This window comes from Thunnus thynnus, chromosome 8 (genome assembly GCF_963924715.1).
Source record: "Thunnus thynnus chromosome 8, fThuThy2.1, whole genome shotgun sequence".
Taxonomy (NCBI): domain Eukaryota; kingdom Metazoa; phylum Chordata; class Actinopteri; order Scombriformes; family Scombridae; genus Thunnus; species Thunnus thynnus.
In genome coordinates, this window is record NC_089524.1 from 20784851 (window position 1) to 20805663 (window position 20813).

At 38.1% G+C, this 20813-nt stretch overlaps 1 protein-coding gene across 2 annotated transcripts in view; it reads left to right on the plus strand.

Annotated features, from left to right (window-relative positions):
- Window positions 1-7421: 7421 nt before the first annotated feature.
- Window positions 7422-20813, plus strand: part of LOC137187855 (guanine nucleotide-binding protein G(q) subunit alpha) — a 36668-nt gene continuing 23276 nt past the window's right edge. Inside the window, exon 1 of one of the 2 annotated variants that reach the window (XM_067597088.1) lies at window positions 7422-8900. In XM_067597088.1, coding sequence (XP_067453189.1) covers window positions 8765-8900 — 136 coding nt within the window. In that variant the 5' untranslated portion in view covers window positions 7422-8764. The remainder of the gene's footprint in view (window positions 8901-20813) is intronic. The other variant, XM_067597087.1, reaches the window with a different exon arrangement.

Below are 20813 nucleotides of genomic sequence, written 5' to 3' on the forward strand. Positions count from 1 at the left end.
CAGAGTATTTTTTGTATGCCATAAAAACATGGAGTTTTATGATATTTGTACTTTACCTGGATATTGACATTTTGTGCTACTTTATACTTTTTGACTCCAGTACATTAATGAAACAACTTATTAAACGTTACACATTATAATTTTACATACAAAACATATGACCAGTTTATGATATTATGTTAAAAGTATACCCTGCTGCTTACACAATAATGCATGAGTAATAATAATCCAATTATTACTACTTTTACCTAAAAAATTAACTAAATAATTCTTCCAGCACTGCATAAACACATGCATTGAATATAACTGTTTTAAATGTTAAATACACACCATGGTATTTAAATTATTGTTGTTGTATTATCATTATATTGGTTGAAAACATAAAATCATTCAAAAACATTGACAAAAGGAAGCAAAAGTGAAACAAGGACTTGATCAACAGCTATTTTAAACTCATATCAACCCACTACCATCAAAAATGCAGTTTGCCTTTGTACTGTATGTCCTGATTGTTCCAACTACAACACATGCATTACAGCTGTGAGCTGCTTTACAGCCTTTAGCCTTTTGTGTTGTGAATGTTCTCATTAATTTTCCATCGGCTTTAAAAAAAAGACGAAACACCTGCCATGACATAATGTGACCAAAGGTGCAACATGCTTAAGGGCAGCGCAGCGGAAGCTTTCTAGCCTACAGTATGTGATTCATTGTTGATACTGACCACTCCTCAGGTATATTGTTCCAAAGTAAATGAACTGGTCACAAGTCTTACAGGTTGAGTTGATGCATGACGTGGACACACATGACACAATACATAATGCTGTAAGTGCAGCTAAAACCGCTGTAATTGTTAACAGCAAATTTAATATAACAGCCTGAGACTGTGGCTGAATATCACAGGATGTTGCACCAGCTGAGTTTTTAATGTATGACACTTCATTAATGAAAAGTACAGCATGTGATATCTTATTGGCATTATATCTGGCATTATTCAGAGCTTTCACTAATAAAAAAACACAACATATCAATGAGAAGATACCATACAAAAATCTCACATGGGATGGATGATTATTGGTTGAGTGGAACAAAAATCATAAAAGTAGTTGTAAATTATACAATTTTATCTTAAATTTGAGATGATTTAATTGTCAATATTTTTTACTCTAGCCTTTTGTATGAGGCTGTCAGAGAAGAGTATTATCTTGAAAGTAATATACCGGAAGCTGGTTTTCTTTCATTCTGCTTGGTTTGACACCAATATGAACGAGTGCTTCTGTGCGGATAAAGTTTCAGCTGCCCGGTGCTGCAGAGGCTCCACTGCTTCATGTTTCAGCTGAGCTCGAGTGAAATCACAGAAGTTTTACAGCAGTAACCTAATTATTATATACTGAAAGCTTGTATGAAAACAAGGACTTCAGCCCAAAAGTTTTATCAGGTTATGAAAAAATATAATAACAAATACACACTAAATGAAAAAAATGGTGATACAATAGAATATCCACAACATAATACAATAAAATCTCTATAAACTCATTACTGAGTTTACAAACACATCACACAGGAATCATTAGGGAATTTCCAAGTGATTTTTCATAGCGCAGCGGGTTATGAATCACCTTGCAAGTGTTTTCAAAGTTTCAGAGATGAAGAGTTCAACAAGTATTTTGTCACTCCTTTTCCTCGGCTGCTATTTGGATGTCAATCTTTTGTCTCAGCCCTGCAGAACCGGTTTGTCTAGGCTTTCATAGTCTCATATTGAGATCACCTGAGCTCTGAATTGCCATGGGAACAAAGTGAGGTAAAAGAGCAAGAGAGGTGTGTGTGAGTTTATGGAGGGGTCTTGTACAAAGTGTACAAAGGTTTGATACATGCACTCTATTTGACACTATTCAACAATACCATAAGTTACAAAACGTAAATGTCACTGAAGAGACATAAATCTACTAAAGCACACAAAACTCTTTTTGCTACAAGTATACAAGTCAATGCATAAAAGTTTTTGTATCTCCTTCCATTTTTATTTATATAAACATGAAATTGATGTTGGAAAAAAAGAAGTTCATATGTGGATGGGAGGGGAGCAACAGGGAAGAAGAAAGAAAAGAAAAGAAAAGAAAAGAAAGAAAGAAAGAAAGAAAGAAAGAAAGAAAGAAAGAAAGAAAGAAAGAAAGAAAGAAAGAAAGAAAGGTCAATGGGGAATACTGCACAGTAAGAGGGCGTTGACAGACGGTAACAGGTATCTGCCTCATCCTTCCAGTTACAGGAGGTTAGGTATCTGTGGAGTTCACCTGCTGGAAGAGGAAAATCTGAATAACTAAAAACAATGCAACACTTTGTTCAGTTAGGGAGGACCTGTAGGTCTTATATTCATTTTCTGATGAATCCTCACAGGCAGCAACTGTAGCAGAGAGACCAGCAGGAAGAGAGTGAGGAGAGGAGACTTTGTCCCCTGCTGCTGGGCTGCTGTGGGAACCAGAGGATGATCAATGATTAATCCAACAACAACCATCAGAAAGTGTGACATACTGGAGACGATCATCATGTTCCGACAATTAATTAACACAAGTATTATGCAAATAGCAAGTTCAACAAAAGTAATCATTAAAAAGCAAATGTTGAAACAGATAAACTGATTTGTGGATGCAATAAGAAAAACACATTTTTTATGAGATTTAAATTGCCCCCTGAGACCACTTTAACAAGACTAGGTCGAAACCTAGTATATGGCTGGACCGTATATGGTCAATGTGAGAAATTGTGGCCAATTTGTTACAGGGATACTCAGTGATAGTGTCTATAATGTGTATTCCTGGATATGAAATGTTCATCTGCAATCTTCTGTAGTGGTCCCAGTAATATTTGCTGGTAAAATGTACCGAAGTAGCATATCACAAATGTTTGAGTCAAAAAAAAAGGTTATAAATGCAGTTGCAAGAACAACACTTTCAACTCATATCTTGGGATGTTTGATTCGAAAGAGAAATTATTTTAATTATAACTATTCTAATTATCTATCTTGTCTGTAAATATATGGTCTCATCCATATGTTTACGTAGGATTAGCATGCTAGGCTAACAGTCCATCAGCTGTGTGACTATATATCCGTGTCGTGACATCTTTCAGAGCACACAAACACTGTAAACACGCCTGTCACCTGCCCAGCACGGTGCTGTTAAACCAGAAACACTGCAGCTACACCTTATTTTTATACAGTCTATGAGCTACACACAGCATGGCACAGCTGTGCTAACAATGCTAGCTATGCTAACTAGCTGCTAGCTGCCGTGCTGTTGTGTCTCTTTGTATCCGCGGGATGGTTGGAGGTCAGTGTTGGAGTGTCCATGTGAGACGTTTCGGTTGGTGAATGTGTGTTTTGAAAACTTATTTCAAGACTGCCCTCACTCAATGAGGAAACTCCAACACTGGGCTGACTGACCAATGGTGTAACTTCATCACTCAGTTAGTGAGTCAGTGACGGACAGACATTCAGGGTTATAGCTGGGGGTTATAGGGCTGGTCCGTGGTCAGTCCAGCCAAAAATGTCAAGTAGAACATATGATTTGACGATGCTTTAAAAAGGATCATTTGAAATCCCCTTGCTGAACTCTCTGCACTTGCTGCCCTTTTTTAGCTCTCCCAAGAGCAAATGCTCTTTGATTGTTCCCTAAACCAGTGTTTCCCAACATTTTTGGCTTGTGACACCTTAAATTAAAGCAGTGTCTTGCAACCCCTTACCACAAATGACATTATGTCTGTGAATTGTGAGCAGTTCTGCCAAAAAGTGAGTAGTAAGGTCAGAAAAAAATTCATATAAATTTGTCCCCAACCTGAGGTTCCCGACCCCCAGGTTGGGGACCACTGCCCTACATTATTTGAATAGCCAGGCCTACACCAATAAGGTCAGCTGTATATCAATTTAAGTTTTCCTTCTAATTATTTGTGGACATGCAAATGTAGAGTGCATTTCATTTTACATTACAAAAACTTCTTCTTTGGGAATATGTTATCTAAAAATCAAAGTTGGAAAGCATACACACATGAAAAAATAAACATGCTTAAGTAAAGAGAAAGAGAGTCTAGGGAACAAGAAAAGTTCATATATGCATTTTGCATAAAGATATATGCAAAACACATAAAGATACATGCGTTTTGCATTGTAAAACTCAAAGAGCAGTGCTTTCATTGATTGTAATACCACTGTAATTGCACATTGTTGACAGGTGAGATTGCACTGAAAGAAAGTAGTGTCAAAACAATAACTTTACAATAACTTTACACTTTGCCTAGTAGTAGTAATAATGTAAATAAAAAGTAAAAATTTGTTGAGCAAATAAAAAAGTTGCTATTCATTTGTGGAGGCTTGTGGCACGAGTTACTAGTGAGATGTGGGCAGGTCCTGCTGTGATCTGATGAGTCATGTCTGAAGATTTTCCTCATCATACCGAGCATACCACAAGTGGTTGACATCTGACGCACCTCAGTTTTAGCATTTGAGTCTTGGAACATGCAAAAAAACAAACAAACAAACAAAAATAACCTTCAAGCAACTCCACCCAAAGTGAAACATTAATCTATATATGTTTTTAACTGAATTCATTAATTGTTTAAGATAGATGTGTTGACTTGATTGCTTTATTACCTGCAGCCACACCCCATAGACTAGTGTACTCCACCTATTTCAAATACCTGTGAATAAAGATATGAATGTGATTACAGTCTCAGGTCAAAAACACAGAGTACTAAAAAAAAAACATGACAACATTTCACCAAGTTCCTAATTGATGTGTCTTATTGGACATCAGTCTTGCAACTACATCTCATGTCCACAAGATGTCACTTGGCTCAACAAGATTGGCTAACGGCTCATTCTCACTGTTGGATTAAGATACACAGTGACACAGTTGAAATGTTTTTGATACAGGAACGATGATGGTGGTTAACACCTAAGAAAGAAATTTGTCCTTTGCTTTTGTCATCATCATCCTCCTCGGTGCAATAACAAAGGAAAACCCTGGTCAGAGCTGAATGACATCGACAGGATGAATAACAAATCATTAACTGACACGGAAGCCTGAAAAAGCCTAAAAAAACTCCCTGAAGAATTTCTTATTTTGTTTGTATGAATTAATCAGTGGAAAGTACAGTTGATAACAAGTATGTTTCACCTCTGCATTCAAGTTTTCAAAACATTTCAAAGTTAATACCTCTCTGCTGTACATGGACCAAACCGCAGATAATTTTTGTTTCATAGATGAAACACAAAATGCATTCTGCTAGCTGCTTTTAAAATTCTTCAAATTATTGCTCACTGAAGCTTAACCACCACCAAAACTGTGCAAGCCCAGTGTGCAAATGTTTGCACTTCACTTACTGTATTACTGATGAGTAATGGAAAGTAACTACAGCAAGGACATTTACTCAAGTAATAGAAAAGTATAATGCTGTGGAGTAAAAGGTATACTTTTTACTTCACTACATTTATTTGACAACTTTAGTTACTAGTTATTTTGCAGATTAATATTTTACAATCAAAACATATGGCGAGCTTACAAAATATGATGCATCATAATAGATTGCATAAAGTGGCCAACATGAGCTCCACCTCAACCAGCTACATGTTAATGTTTTTTGTAAAATGAGTCACTGATAATAATCCTAATATGATATATGGCATATAAAAAGTATAAGAAGTATATCAAGAATTTCCCAGTTCAAGAAAGAGAGACATTTGTATCTGAAAGCGAGTTCATGTTTGTGGTTCATCCTAATACATGATGATCCAGCAAACTGTCAATAAACCTGCACTTTAGCAGTTTTGGACTTGTTGCTGATGAATTTTAAGCCAGTTTCGAAGAACCAAAAAGTCCAGACTCATGTCAAATCGTCAACAGTCTAATGTGGATAACCCAGTTATCCACGCATGAAGAACGGGGCCCAGAACAAAGCTATAGATATGACTGAAGTTACACAGCTTCCCAGGTGTTAAATGGCTCAGGGTCATGACCGAACAACTGTGAAATCGTTTTGTTAATTTCTATTTATACAGCGTTTCTTTGACCTGTATCATATGTCACATTACAAAGTAAATATGAGCCTTTCTGTCTGTAATACTGGGTTTACTGGAAAACACAAGACACTTTCCTTATCCCATCACCCATAACAAAAGGAAGGAAATACACTTCAAATATTGACAGTATCTGTGATGCTACCTATTCTGTTTGTTGACAAAGTGTTTTTTTAGGGGGAGAAAGCTAGAGCTGATATTATGGTAGGATTGTATACTTTTTGACATTATTGCACTGTTTTGGTAACTGGGAAATAAATGTTGCATCAAGTAGAAGAAATACTTTGATATTTTACTTAACTAAAAGTATTAATATAACTATGCAAAAATACTTCATTATAAGTACAAGTCCTGCATTCAAAATCCAGCTTAAGTGAAAGTACAGAGGTATTATTAGATAAATACATTTAAAATATACTATTAGATAAAAGTCAAAGTTCTAGTCCCACAGAAAAATTATCACTGTGACATATTTTATCATATTATCAGATTGTTAATATTGATGCAACAATATTTTAATGTTGTAGCTGGTAAATGTCTGGTTTTAACACATTTATATAGAGTTAGGTACTGAAGTCCACTTTTTTTTTTTTTTTACAAATAATAACATAAACATAAATTTTGTGGAATATTGCATAATTTTTAACCTCTTTTTACCACAAACTGTTACTTAAATTAAAGTTTACAGGGGGCTGCTCTGTTTGGTGGAGCCAACAATGACTCATAAACATCAACAATACAAGGGGCCAAAAATAGACACTGCAGTTTGCAAGTCGCAAGCCAAAAAGGTTGGAAACCACTGGTTTAATCTTTAGCAATGCATTGTATTTCATAAGCATATAAAATGTTTTTGAATGTAAAATCTAAATCTGAAAAGTAACTAGTAACTATAGCTGTCAAAAGTACAACATTTCCCACTGAAGTGTAGTGGAGCTGGAATATAAAGTAGCATAAAATGGAAAGTACCTCAACACTGTAGGCTGGCTAAGTAAAGTACTTGAGTAAATACACTTAGTTTCTTTACATCACTGTTTGCAGACAGATGTCTGAACATCCTTTTAACAAAGTGAACTTCAGAATCAGGTTTGCACATACAAGGAATTTGCCTTGGTGTTGTGGTGCATAACAGTCAAAAATATACACAGAGTTAAGTGATCCTAAATAATATAAAAAAGAAAGAAATTCTTAACAATAATAAATATGTAAAATATACTCCAAGTGAGAAGAGCTGCTGCAGGTTTAAATTTTAAATTGAAGAGAGTGACATGAGATATACAGAATATTGACCAAAAGTAAACAGTATAACAATGATAATACTTCAACTTGTGAATGTCTTGTAGGCCTCTGTAAAGTTCAGTAAAAACAAACAGCACAGCAGGATGAGCACGATGTGTAGATGCAGCTCTGTGACAGATGGGCGTTGCCCGTCCAGTCAGATGTCAGACACGCCTCCAGAAGGAAGCCTTCCTCTCAAGCAAACTTGGTAATTTAACAAACCAGTCAAGTCCCGCCCAAAACGCCCACGAGCTCTGTTTTCATTCGCTGTGCCTCTGCCAATCAATTATATCCCAAGCGACGTCAACATCAGCGCCACACCGGGGCTGAGGAGTGGGTGACGAGCCGAGGAGCGATCACCACCACCAGGAAAAAAAAATACCAGGAGCGATAAAATGCACGGACTACAGTGGTCCATCTGACTGTCAGTAAGACGTTTTCGCATTTTTTGGGGGAGGTTTGAGATCTTTTGAAGAACACTAGCTCTGTGAAATGAAGGTCCTCTGTCAGGCCGAGCTCTCTGCTTTTTAGCTAGTTGGCTGCAATTTCAGGGATGGCTAGCTGAGCTAACCTAGCTAGCTAACAGTTAGCTCGCCCATTTAGCTCCCCTGGTCACTGGGTGCCTCGGTCTCCTAGGAGGATAACTGCTCTTGAGCTCAATTTAGAAAGCGTTGGTTTCATTCGGATAAAGGTTGTCGTCCATCGAGTGCTTGAAGCAGTGAGCTAGTCTGTCTTGTCTGCTCGTTAGATGGACAGTTTGACGGGCGCTCATTGTCACTGCGCGGGCGGACAGTGTTGGTTTCGGGGCGGCTAGGCTCGTACTCGGCCGGGCAACCAGCAGAGGGATTGTACAAATGTGGCAGTGGCAGCCAGTAGTGTCCCACTATCTCTGGGACCGAATTTGCTCGTTGTAAATTTAAAAAACGGATTTTTGATGAGTGTTAGGCTTACGAGCTAACCAGCTACGCGGGAAAGCGATTAAAAAGTGTTGGCAGACTGAAAATTCATCAACTTGTAACGGTTGCTCGTTTATAACGTCAGCAGCATTTAGCTTGCAAGCTAGTCAAGAGAGTGATCCAAACAAATTCAGCTGTTTGGGACAGTGCATTAAAGACAATGATTATTTACACCATCTGTAGTCATCCAAGATGTTCAAGGACATGTTGCATTGCAAATTTTCAGTGATCAGCTGTCAGTCCCTGTAGCCTGAGGATTTACGTAAGACTTTGACTAAGCTGTCAAATATTTGACACTTGACAGCAGTTTTACCATCAAGAAGGAAGGCCGGATTCTGCAGCAAGCTCCATTATCAGAGTCTGGATATAACTTGTTGAAAACGGACTGTTGCTCAGAGGGGATTTTATTTATTTGTGTGAGGTGTAGCCCTGCGCCCCTTGTCAGACGGGCTTTTCAGCTCATGCGGTGATGACTTTAGACTCCATGATGGCTTGTTGCCTGAGTGAGGAGGCGAAGGAGTCCAAACGAATCAACGCCGAGATCGAGAAACAACTCCGGCGAGACAAGAGAGATGCAAGAAGGGAGCTGAAGCTTCTTCTGCTGGGTAAGCCTGCATGATCCAAACATGTTTCACACACTGTTTCACGTTGGCATGGCTGGACACTTCATCTCAAACCTCTAACACACACACACACACACACACACACACACACACACACACACAGTAGATAATGTTTAAGCTATTGATATTGATTTGTTTTTATTGTGCCAGTTACACATGCAAAACACTGCACCCACAAATTGCACATGCCACATAACCCGGGTCACCACAGGATTTGTCTGTGATGTGATATGCAAATCAAAATCTAGATGTGGTTCACATGGTGTTTCAAATCTAATGGCAGCTAGTAATGGGAGACATAAGAGCTGCCACTCACTCAGGAATTTAAATAAACTTATTGATATATATATATACATTTTTTTGTAACAATGAAATTTACTCCAAAATTGTGTCTGCACTGGGTTTGTTTAAAGCTACCATAATCTCTCACCTTTTGTCACAGCTTGTGTCATAGTTTTTGCTGTCATTTTGCTTCTCTTTAATCTAAAAGCCCTTTGACTGTCAGAGTGACAGCAAGCTTGGAAACAAGACAAATTAGATGACCAATCAAAAGATAACAGAGGCAGGAGAATAGCTTCACTACCTCATTCACGAGCATTTATCTGTGTTGCTTTGAGCATATTTGACTTGTCTGCCATGTCAGCGTTTCAGTATAATTTAATGAGACGTCATTAGACCATGACAGTAGTTCTCAACCTTTTTTTGGTGTCAAGGACCCCCAAATTGATACATATCAGGCCAAGGACTTATATTTGATAAGATGTAGTCTCAGTTACTCCATAACTGTTTATACTCTAGATTGGCAGATTAAAAGTGAAAAGTGTGAAACCATGAACAGAATAGTCATTCTTATTTTCTCATCGGGATAACTTCTAATCAACAAAATAAAATATTCCCCATTTTCCTGGAACCCCTTCAAGGACCCCAGGTTGAGAACCGCTGGACTATGATATGCCTTTGCTACAACTCACAAAACACAAATAGAAATTGCTTTTATATGGTATAACTTTATATCATACAATTGGATTAGCACTCCTGCTGCCATTTGCTAGTATTTTTGTGGCAAAGGTAACATTGCTGTAAATCTGGACTTTTGTTTAAGGTCATAAAAATCTATGTGATCATCCTCTGAATTGAAAAGTGATAATATTTGTGAGTGGTGAAGGTTTTTTCCTTGAATTATGTAGATTATCAAGCATGAGTTATGCTAAATAAAGTTTTTTTTTCACAACTAACAGTTCCCTCTTATTAGCACCCTCACTGTAGCTGTGTTTAACATTGCTGCAGTCTGTAAAATGAGCCTTTTAATGATGAAAACTTGTTGGTTTTAATTAAGGCTGTTACGAGGGCGACAGTATTCTCTCGTTGTCTGGGCTAGAAAAGGCCTTCACTGAGGTGGCCCTCTCTGGGAAATAACTGTTCTCCAGAGAGTAGGCCGTGTCATCCACAGACTCATTTTCATGTTTAACGAAGGGTAGCAGAGACGATGTAATTTTCTTTTTTTTAATGTTATGTTATCTTGCTCTCTTTGGGAGAAAGCTGTCTTTTTGTTTGTTTTCCACTACAGTGAAGTCAAAGTTTAAGGTTAGCTACAGAACAGCATCACTAGAGCTGCTGTGGATTGGGTGTCACGCTAAAAGACACTTCAGCAGCTCTGTGTTTTGCTGTCAAAGGTGACTGAAGCCAAACTTTCTGGTTCTAAGGATGCTCTCACTCACTCATAGCTGCAGCTACTTTGATCACTGAAAAGAACAAGATTGCAATTGTAACTGTCTCCTTTTTCTCAGTTCCTATACACTCCCTATTTATGAGTAGTAGTATTGCTCTCAGAACCTCAGGGGAGGTGTACTTGTTGAATGCTGGAAACATAATAATTCAGTAAGTAGAGTAGAGTATGATGAGAATAGGTTTTCAGATCCATACAAAAAAAAAAACCCTCTATCCACAAAAACAATGCAGAATGGTTGTCAGTGGAACAACTAGTCTAGAGGTGGGATAGGAACACTGATGTCCAGATCAAGTTTTTCTGGCCTCGATCTCAATCCGAGTCCTTTTAATATTGGATATCTGCAGCTACTGAGTCCCATCCGACACTTATATTTACATATCAGCAGACGATACGCAGTGTTGATTTAATATGTATCTGACACATTGAAATAACGGGTGTAACCTTCTAACTTCTGCACACATTTTTTCATGAGCTACTTAATCTGAGTTCCAAAGGTCCTGGTTCCAAACTATTATATTATTGATAAGCTTTAATTATTGATATGATATGAATGAAATTTTGACTGGAGAAAGTGACTCCTGAGAAGACATATCACTCTGTTGGAGTTGTTGGAACCACAGAAACATTCAGTCCACTTACAATTGAACAGCATTGTTATAGACTGGAGGTTCTCTCCTCACAAATGGTCTTTGTCTTATTACAGACGCCGCGCTTGAAGAGAGCACACAAACCCGACAACAGCCAAGTTTGATTTTACTCACAGAATAAACATTAACTTGAGACGGCTGATCTGATCTGCCGCCGTCAATGTTTGTCATTGTAACAGGCAAAAGTGACGGTCAGCGACAGCTAAAGATGAGAAGCTGCAAGCTGAGTGTTTTGTACACTGCTTTTCCCAATGAGAAACGGAGAGTTAGCGGGGAGTTGAGCGAATTTGTGTATTTTGCCTCACAGCGATGAGCCTGAACCATTTTTCACAATTGCATTCTCTAATTTTCACTAATACATATGAGCTAAATGCTTGCACTGTATGTTGTGGTGAAGGCATTGCAGGCTGAAGTGGACAGTAATAAAAGGGTTGACTTTATTTTCGTTGATTGATTCTTTAAAATGTACCCGGATCAGCCCGATACGGATCCATAGGATCGGTTTGAGACGTCTCTAGATAGGATAGGACAAGATCTCCATCACTGGCCTTTAACCTCATTTACATTTAATCGCATCATGTATCTTGGGCAGATTGGATAGCTTTGGAGGTGGTTGATGTAGAAAAGGTGTAAATCCATTTGTCTCCTGAAGATACATATGTAATCTTAATTACGAACTGTAACTACATCAGTATGTGGAAGCTGAAATGTCATTACCTCATTCTCTCTCATTAAAGCGACCGGAAGAAAGCGGCTCTAGCGATTTCAAAACATATGGTCATACATAAGGTTCAACGAGCTGTTGAAGCGTTTATCTGATCCCCGGTTAGCGCTGTATGATCTGTGTGAGAGAGAAAGCATTAATCTGTATGGGGGGGGGGTGGCGTGGCGTGAGTGATATCCTGTGGAAAACTTTCGTCTCACTCTTAATTCATAAACGCATTTCATTCATATGTTTGTGTTAGGGTGGATGTTTATGGATAGTTGCTAGCTATCTAGCTGAACTGTTATTGTTTTAATTTAACTGCCAAAGTGCACACGTCATTCTTCTTCTGGAGTTTTTATCCATTACCAAACAGCTTCAGGTGCATTACAACCACTCTTGTATTAGAGTTGGACCGACCCTGATTTGCATGTAGTCCACGAAAACCAAGACCGATGCAGTTGCATTTGTGATCTGGCTAACTCTGACAGATACAATCAGTTGCCACTTTATTAGGTGCACCTAGATAAAGCTGACTCAGCATGATACAACAGTCCTGCAATAAATCAACCTTCATGAGGAATATAATGTTCAGTTTTTATTTCATCTGTTTTAAAGGGGTGTTGATTTATTTTATGGTCATTTTGGAGACTGAGTTCGTGCTGCTGTTGAACCGTATTGTGTTATACTAAGAGATGTTTCTAATGTTTAGTCTACCCTGATTCATATAAATGTGATGGACAATATATATATTATATATATATATATATATATATATATCTCTATATATATCTCTGTTGGTTCAGTCAGCCAACATATTGCCACACATTGATTGATTAGAAATATTAAAATGATGTTATTGTCCTGCTTTCTCTGCTAACATGAGATGCTGGGACGGTGACTCATTGAAAGAGATTAATTTGGAAGACATCACCTTTCTGCCCTCACCACCCAATTTTTTTGATGAAAATGTTAAAGTGCAAATTGCAGGAGCCATCTTTTGTTTCAGCATGTGGTGGGAGTGTGCTGTCACATTATTTAATCTTATGTGAAAGGGATCTAAGCACTATCAAGCTACAGTGTGAGTTATAGTGCTCTCCGGTCGTTTCACTTCATTTGGAACCTATTATAGGATTCTTTCATCCTTTTTATAGACCTTCACACATAGTGTAGCTTTTTATTATGTTTTTGGCTGCATATGTATCTTGTCTTGAATCTTTTATCTACAGTGACTTATGACTTATTAAATTCACTGTTGGATTTCATATTTTTGCCAATTTGCTGACAAATGTTGCTCTAAGAGCGTAAACATTGCAGCTATAACCAAATGTTTCAGTTTTATGCTGGAAATGTTAAACCGTGGGATTGCTCTGACTCACATTTGTTCATTACGCGGTTCTAAATTGCATATTAATGCTCAAAACCTTTCATTTAAGTGTCGTGGTTCTACTTGTCTGAAGTTTGGTTTGATGCAGTGTGAAATGCTGCCTATAAGGAGAACTTGAGGTTTTGTCTGATGTTTTAAGCGGAGGCAATTATTCCAGCTGTTTGTCAGCAACAGGCTGGCTTTCCTCAGTGGTGTGGTTAGCTAGTGCATGGCAGACATGCAGACTGAGGAAGAGCCGGGGTCAGAGGAGTGCTCTGCCGCCTGCTCTGTAGCTAATGAAAGTCACAAGTAATTAAATGTGTACAGCCGGAGCCCAGGGAGCTGCAGTAACAACACCAGTTTGTGAGGTTTCTTCAGTAAATAGGACCTTTTTCGTGTGTGTGTGTGTGTGTGTGTGTGTGTGTGTGTGTCAAACTGCTGACGTAAATTTTAACATTTGTATCTTCGCTAACTGGAATTGGCAGATGCACTCTAAAGTATACAAGGGATCTGATAATGAGCGTGCAACAGCAAGAGTCTGATAGTTATCAATAATAGGCCTGATCGTTTTCTCTGGATTATGACATTAGAGCTGCAACTAAAGATTATTTTCATTATTGGTTAATCTGCTTGTTATTTTCTTGATTGATTGCTTGGTCTATAAAACATTAGAAAATTGATGGAAAAAAGCCAAAGATGGTTACAAAATGTCCTGTTTTGTCAAACAAAACTGAAATCCAAAGATATTCTTTAGTTAAGATGAGGAAAAGCAGCAGATTATCTCATTTTTAGAAGCTGGAACCATCAAACGTTTGGAATTTGTGCTTGAAAAATGTCTTATACAATTAATTGATTATCAAAATAGTTGCAGATCAGATTTCTCTCGCTCAACCAATCAATGAATCGACCGATTGTTGCAGCTCTATATTACATACCAACTTATTCCACTATAACAAGAAATGTTGTAATAACTAGAAAAATATAAATTAATATGTCAATTAAAATGTCATAAAAGTATATTGTTATGAGGAAAAAAAGATTGCTAGAAAAAGAAAGGTGTATGTGACGCATTGTGGCAAACAGTGACTTCCACTTTTCCAGTGTGGATCCACAGCTGACTGAAGGTTAAGTCAGTCATGGATAAAAAATCCTGTAAACCATGCACTAATGCAGTACTGCACAAATGCTATTTATCTACATCTGTAGAAATGTATTCATATTGTACAAACCTGTTTCAAAGCAGGCCAAACAGGAGCATTTAACTCACCTCTCTTACACGTTACTTGCATCGGTTGTGCTTCCTACATTACATAATACAAGATCACATCATATTTGTCTAGAATGGTCTTGAGTAATGCATTTACAAACTTGATAAGAGGAGGTGCTACTTACACTCCAAAACTGCCTAGTCTGCATGTTCTGTGTTTGAGAACCAGTTAATCTTTGTGTTTCATCATTTTATAACCTTAATGGCCAAATATTGTCTTTTGATCACAGTCCAGTCGTACTTATGACGCACTGTTATGCCACCAAGCAAATGCCACCAGGCAGCGGACTTGTATAACAGGGGTGCGTCGCCTCGACTGAAATAAAGACCACTCTCGCTAATGTCAGAGGAAACATAACAAAAAGAGCAAATGTGCCATGTCACACAGCAATATATATATATATATATGAATGTGTAGTAGATCCAGACTCATCTAGTAACTGAGTTGCGTCAAGAATGAGGTGCATCATGATCTGTCTGATTCAGTTCAGCAGGTGCAAAAGAAAACCCTCTTGAGTTTTTAAAGGTAAAGTATATCAATCAGGCTGTGACAAGGTAATGTCACAATCAGGCAGGTGTGTATGATTACAAAAAATCTGTTTTGTTTTTTTACATATATTTGTGTGTGTGTGTGTTTCAGAGAGGGTAAAACAATACTGAAAGTGCTTTTTAAGGCAGGAATGTTGACACATGAGCAATATTATGTCTAGTACGCGGAACCACTCCAAAAAAAACATAAAGCTCAGAGCTAAGTAGTTTAAATAGTTTTGACATTCATCTTTTGAAACACAGTTACCTGGATTCATTTTTTCTCACGTGTAGTTGCTGCCTGTCTGGGCATTACGCACCTCATGTGAAAGCTCCCTATGAGGAACAACAAAGAGAGAGAGCACCTAGCAGAGTCACATTCAAATCCACGACATCAGGAGCGCCTTCTGTACACCTGAACAAGCTTAGGCCCAAAGCAGCACGGGATATTTACCTTAACTCATAATTGAAATAGGAGTCAGGATACTATACACACACACACATACTGTGCACACACTTAATCTGTCAGTGTGCACACCGCTCAAACAGGTCGGTAGTATCTGGGTTAATGAGTGTTTGTTTTTTGGCAACACCCAAGGATGTCTCACGCATGGAGCCTACCTACGCCTATTATGGTTGCTCTTAGTAAGTCTTACAGTAAGCCAAGCAGATAAGCCCTGTGTTAGCCATATTTATTTGGATCTCTGTTAGCTGCTGCCAAGGTAACAACAGGCCTGGAAGGGGTTGTTTTTTTTTGGTTGTTTTTTTTTTTTTTTTGGTTTTTCTTTTTTTCTAGAAATAACAAAATTGCAGACAGTACAGATGAACAACCCACACACAAAGAGGATAAAATGACCCAAAAGAGACTTGTGAGAGTGAGTGTACGTACAGTAGCATCGTGGGCAATCGCAGGGCTGCCCTGTGCTGCGTATCCCAGCTATCCTCATAGGCACAATAGTACTGCTGAAGGCAGAGTTGGCAGATGCTTTCCTGTATCCTTACTCCCACAACTGTATGTCTAACCGTACCGACTGACTCTCGGCCAAGGTTGATAATGCTAATCATCACCCCACGTGAGCTTATTTCCCAGAAATCTCTGCTAGACTCATACAGCCTGACCTGGCACTCTGGTGTGACTGTGCCAACTAACTGCCAGTTATTTCAGTCAAATGCATATTGGTTTATGTTGAAATAGAGTTTTCTATCCACCATGAAAGTCACATGCACTTCCAAGTCTGTTCCATTTAGCAGTAAATTGTGTCTAAGCAGATCAAACCCTTTCAACCAGTTATTGCAGCTATCAGTGGGATAATGAATAAATTTGGATTACACTGCTCAATAAATTACAGCCAGGACATCTTTTATTTTATGACCCAGTATGACTTGTGTGGTACCTTCTTTCCTCTCAGCATTACCAGCCATTGCTGGTCTAACATTTATTGTGATGGGCTTTTGGTGATTTTAGTTTATTTCTAAAATTATTAATTGGTTAATCAAGAAGTTGATTAAAGGAAAATCAATCAGTGATAATTGTGATTAGGGCTGCAACTAACTATTAGTTTCATTATCGATTAATCTGCAGATTGTCCTCTCAATTGATTGTTTTGTCTATAAAATGTCAGAAAATAGAGAAAAATACCCATTTAAATTTCTTAAAGCATGTATGACAGAAATTCAAATTCTTACATGTGAGAAGCAACCACTGAATATTATAAGTGATTATTTGATTATCAAAATAGTTGCCAGTGAATTTTATTTCGATCGACGAATCGATTAATTGACTACGGCATTTGTTGCGTAAAAATATCAAACATTTTAATCAAACTCTTATTTTCCAACAAGTGAATTTGTAGGCTTTGCTGCTTTTCACTGTCAAATATCATTCTTCAAGTAATGCCGCGTTTTTAATAATTTTTGGACAACAACAGAAGAATAAGATATATCAGGCTTTGGAAACACAATACTTGATAGTAGGATCCATTCATTGTTGATTTTGGTCTTTTTATGGGATTTGTTGACAATAAGAAAAATATAGAAAATCACCAGCTTTATCCTTTAATTCCTATAACAGCCTACATGAGTCTTATGTTTTACCTGTAAGACTCTATTTTAATGCCTTTTTTCATCATCAGTCATATGAAAACATCACATTATTTCTGCCTAATATTTAAACTTTTTCTTAAACTACTTTTTATGCCCCATAGGTATCAGTAAAAACTGTATATTAATGTTCTAGACAGCCAGAAAAAGAGCCCATGATCCATCCATGCTCCTGATGTAAAAGGAGGCCGTGTTAGTCCACTTTGTGTATGTGATGTAAGTATACCTGCACCGTATCACCCATCCCAGCTATTATTTTTTTCCTACGTATGCAATCCCAAGCTCCTTTGCCTGGTAGATGAAAAATTGAGTTTCACAGTGTGGTACGAAGGCAAGGCAGGTAGGTGTTTGTAGTTCTGCACTGTTTGTCTGGCAGCTCTGTTGCTTGAGCAAACTGATGTTGACACACCCAGAGTTTCGGCAGTTATGTGGCATTTAGACCTGTGAAAGACTGCCCAGTTCTTCTCATGTCACCGCCTGCCGGGCTTGTTATTATCGACACATACAGCCCAATTAAAACCTTCTCATATCGCTTTATGTCTTGATTTATGTCAGATGTCTATGACAGAGGATTGGACACCAAGACACATGTTTTGTTTTGTTTTGTTGTTTTTTTTTCCTCCCAAGAAAAAAAAAAAGATGACTGTAGCTAATAAAAATATGGAAATGTTGAATTAACCTGCAACTATGGAACATACTCAGAGTCTTAAGTTTTGAATACCTAAAAAGACAAAAGGCTTCAAAGTTCTTTTGTGTGTTTACATAGCAACACATCAGCAATGGGCAAGTTCCCAACTACGTCTTGGACTAGAAAGAAGGAAGGGAAGTTGAAGATGGATTAGACACACAGTTAGTGCTAGACTGCAAACTGCAAAACCTCTGTCCAGTGGGAAATACTGCTGCTCCGGTACAACTAGCATTTTCATTAAATGGGAACCAAAATAGGCAAAATGATTAAATTGACATCTAAGTCCTTTAGAAGGAAAAATATGCTAGGAATTTTCTCAAAACTGGAATAGAGATCCTGTGCCTGCCGCCCCCACCTATCTCTATCTGTCTTTCTCATTCTGTCTCTCGACATAGATCTTTATGTGCTCTTACAGACACACTTGCTCTATGAAGACACATTTCAAACATCTAAAAGCAGCAACAGGGGAGATTTGGATCCTCATCCCTCCCACCCATTCCTACAAGTCGCCCTATTTCTTAAGAGGGCATGTGAAAAATGTCATTCAGACTGTCTTTGAAGTGAGTAGATGAAGATGTAGCTGTAAATGCCAAGACATGGATGGTTAGTTGGAAGAATGGTCTGACTTGGCAGGTGCGTTTTGAGGAAATATCTGACTGTCTAAACTATCAGATAGATGTGTTGGGGTTTTTTTTAAATTTTATTTTTAGATCGATTCGAGTTCTTTTTCTTTCTGAAGACGAGATGGACTAAAGATATGTACCAGCGGCTTGATATTTTGCGGTTGCTGAATAAATGTTTCGTCTTTAACAGTCTTACACCAGCATTTATTCAGCTGTATTATTTTGCTTCTGAAACTCACATGCTACAAATTATTGTAAACAAGCAATGGACAGCTGTGCAATAAATGCCTGATTGTGAAGAACTTTATAATCAAGTTTTAGTGTTATATTGGATTTCATTAGTATATTGCGAGGCGTGCACAGATGGGACAAATTACTGGAGCACCTTACAGTGTAATACAGTCCAGGAACTCCTGACAATATAATGTAATCCAATACAACAGAACCACCAACTGTCAGTAGCCAAATAAATATCATCCTGTTCCCAAATCAAATATTAAATTTAACATATTTACTCATTTCCTTTTTCAACGCTGTTGTATTTGGAAGTAGAATATTGTAAAGATGTTGCTTTTATTATGTTAACCCATTGCATGTAATGACTCGATATTCTTCTACATATGTTATCATGTACACTGATATCTATAAATCTGGCTGATATCAGGCCTTTTTGTCACTGGTTGTACTGTTGTAGCAGAAATTATGTTTTGATATGTTTATTTCTGATGAAGGTTCCTGCTATCCACCTATTACTAATTTCCTCGTCTTTTATATGTCCCTCGTGGTCTTGTCTCAGCTGTCTTGTAGCTATACATATAACCAGTGGGAGGAGGATTGGCGGGTGGAGGGGATCCATCTTGTTACTGGGAACAGTAACATGGGAAATAAATATGAAACAATTTTTATCTCCCACACACCCTGTTCTCAAGCAAGCAGGAGTTACTGTGCACTGTAGCATCTGCCAGTATGGCAATCCAAGCACTATAGTAGATGGGCGATACGGCGAAAACATCCTATCACAATTTTTTTCAGGCAGGATCACAATCCACAAGCTTATCACGGTTCTTTTTCATGGTGGTTTTGAAGACTATTTTGCAAGTTACTGAATAGTACTCTGGGGGGGGGGGGGGGGGGTGAAAGGTCCTCTCTAGAGCCAGTGTTTGGTTTGTCCGTCCTGGGCTACTGTAGAAACATAGCAGTGCAACATGGACCCACTCCCTATGTAGATATAAAGGGCTCATTCAAAGGCAATGAAAGCACAGTGGTTCTTATTTTCAGGTGATTAAGCACTTAAAACATACTTATGAACATTATATTACATTTTTACCAAGTACATTCTGCTAGATGCCACTAAATTCTACACACTGCGCCTTTAAAACAAACAGTTCCATAAATAAAGAAGAGCAGTTGCATTAAAAAGAAGTAAGTCTATTTTGCCTTGTTTAAAATGGACATTGCAGTGGAAAACCAAACTAGTGTCACAGCTGAAAAGCAAATAGTTGTGTAGAAGCTAGTGGCTAGCAGGTTGTGCATCATTTAAAAAAAGGCACCAACACAGTACACTTGAGCTGACATCATGCTAGCTTGCAGCAGGACAGAAGTTTGTGCTACCGGTTAGCAGGCAAGCTAACTGCTAAACGATGGCATTTACCAGCAGCCCAGCTGTCAGTTTAACATGATGCGCAGCAGGTGAGCCTCCTAGCAGGACATTAAAACTGCTGTAGATTTCACCAGCAGATTCAAGATGTGGCACAAGGTGCTCGCTATGTTGGTGCTGTTACCCGTTAGCCTCCTATTAGCAGACTGTGCTCCGTCACAGAGCTGAACTGATACAATGTGCACTGTAGCACAATACTAATTATCTCTCTGTGAAGGCAGATCGCAGTGACGTTTTAATCGTTCACAGTCTAATATTGTCATATCACACACCCCTACACTATAGTGACGTTGTGAAACGGTCCATGCACTGACAGTAAAGTTAGACATATAGTCTTTTTACTCTGCAAATGCTGAGTCAGTCAGGCAGCCTTTCAATGAAATAGTTTCAAGAACTAAGTAGACCCGGGACCTAAAAGTTCCTTAAGTGCATTTTGTGTTTCAACCACATCCCAAGAACTGCAAAGATTTTTATTAACAATGGCTTTGTTCCATACATGAAGACAGCAACATTTAGCATTTATGTTGTCTTATATGACATCAGAAGTGGAAATACCACAAAGGAAAAACACCTGTTCACATTTTAGC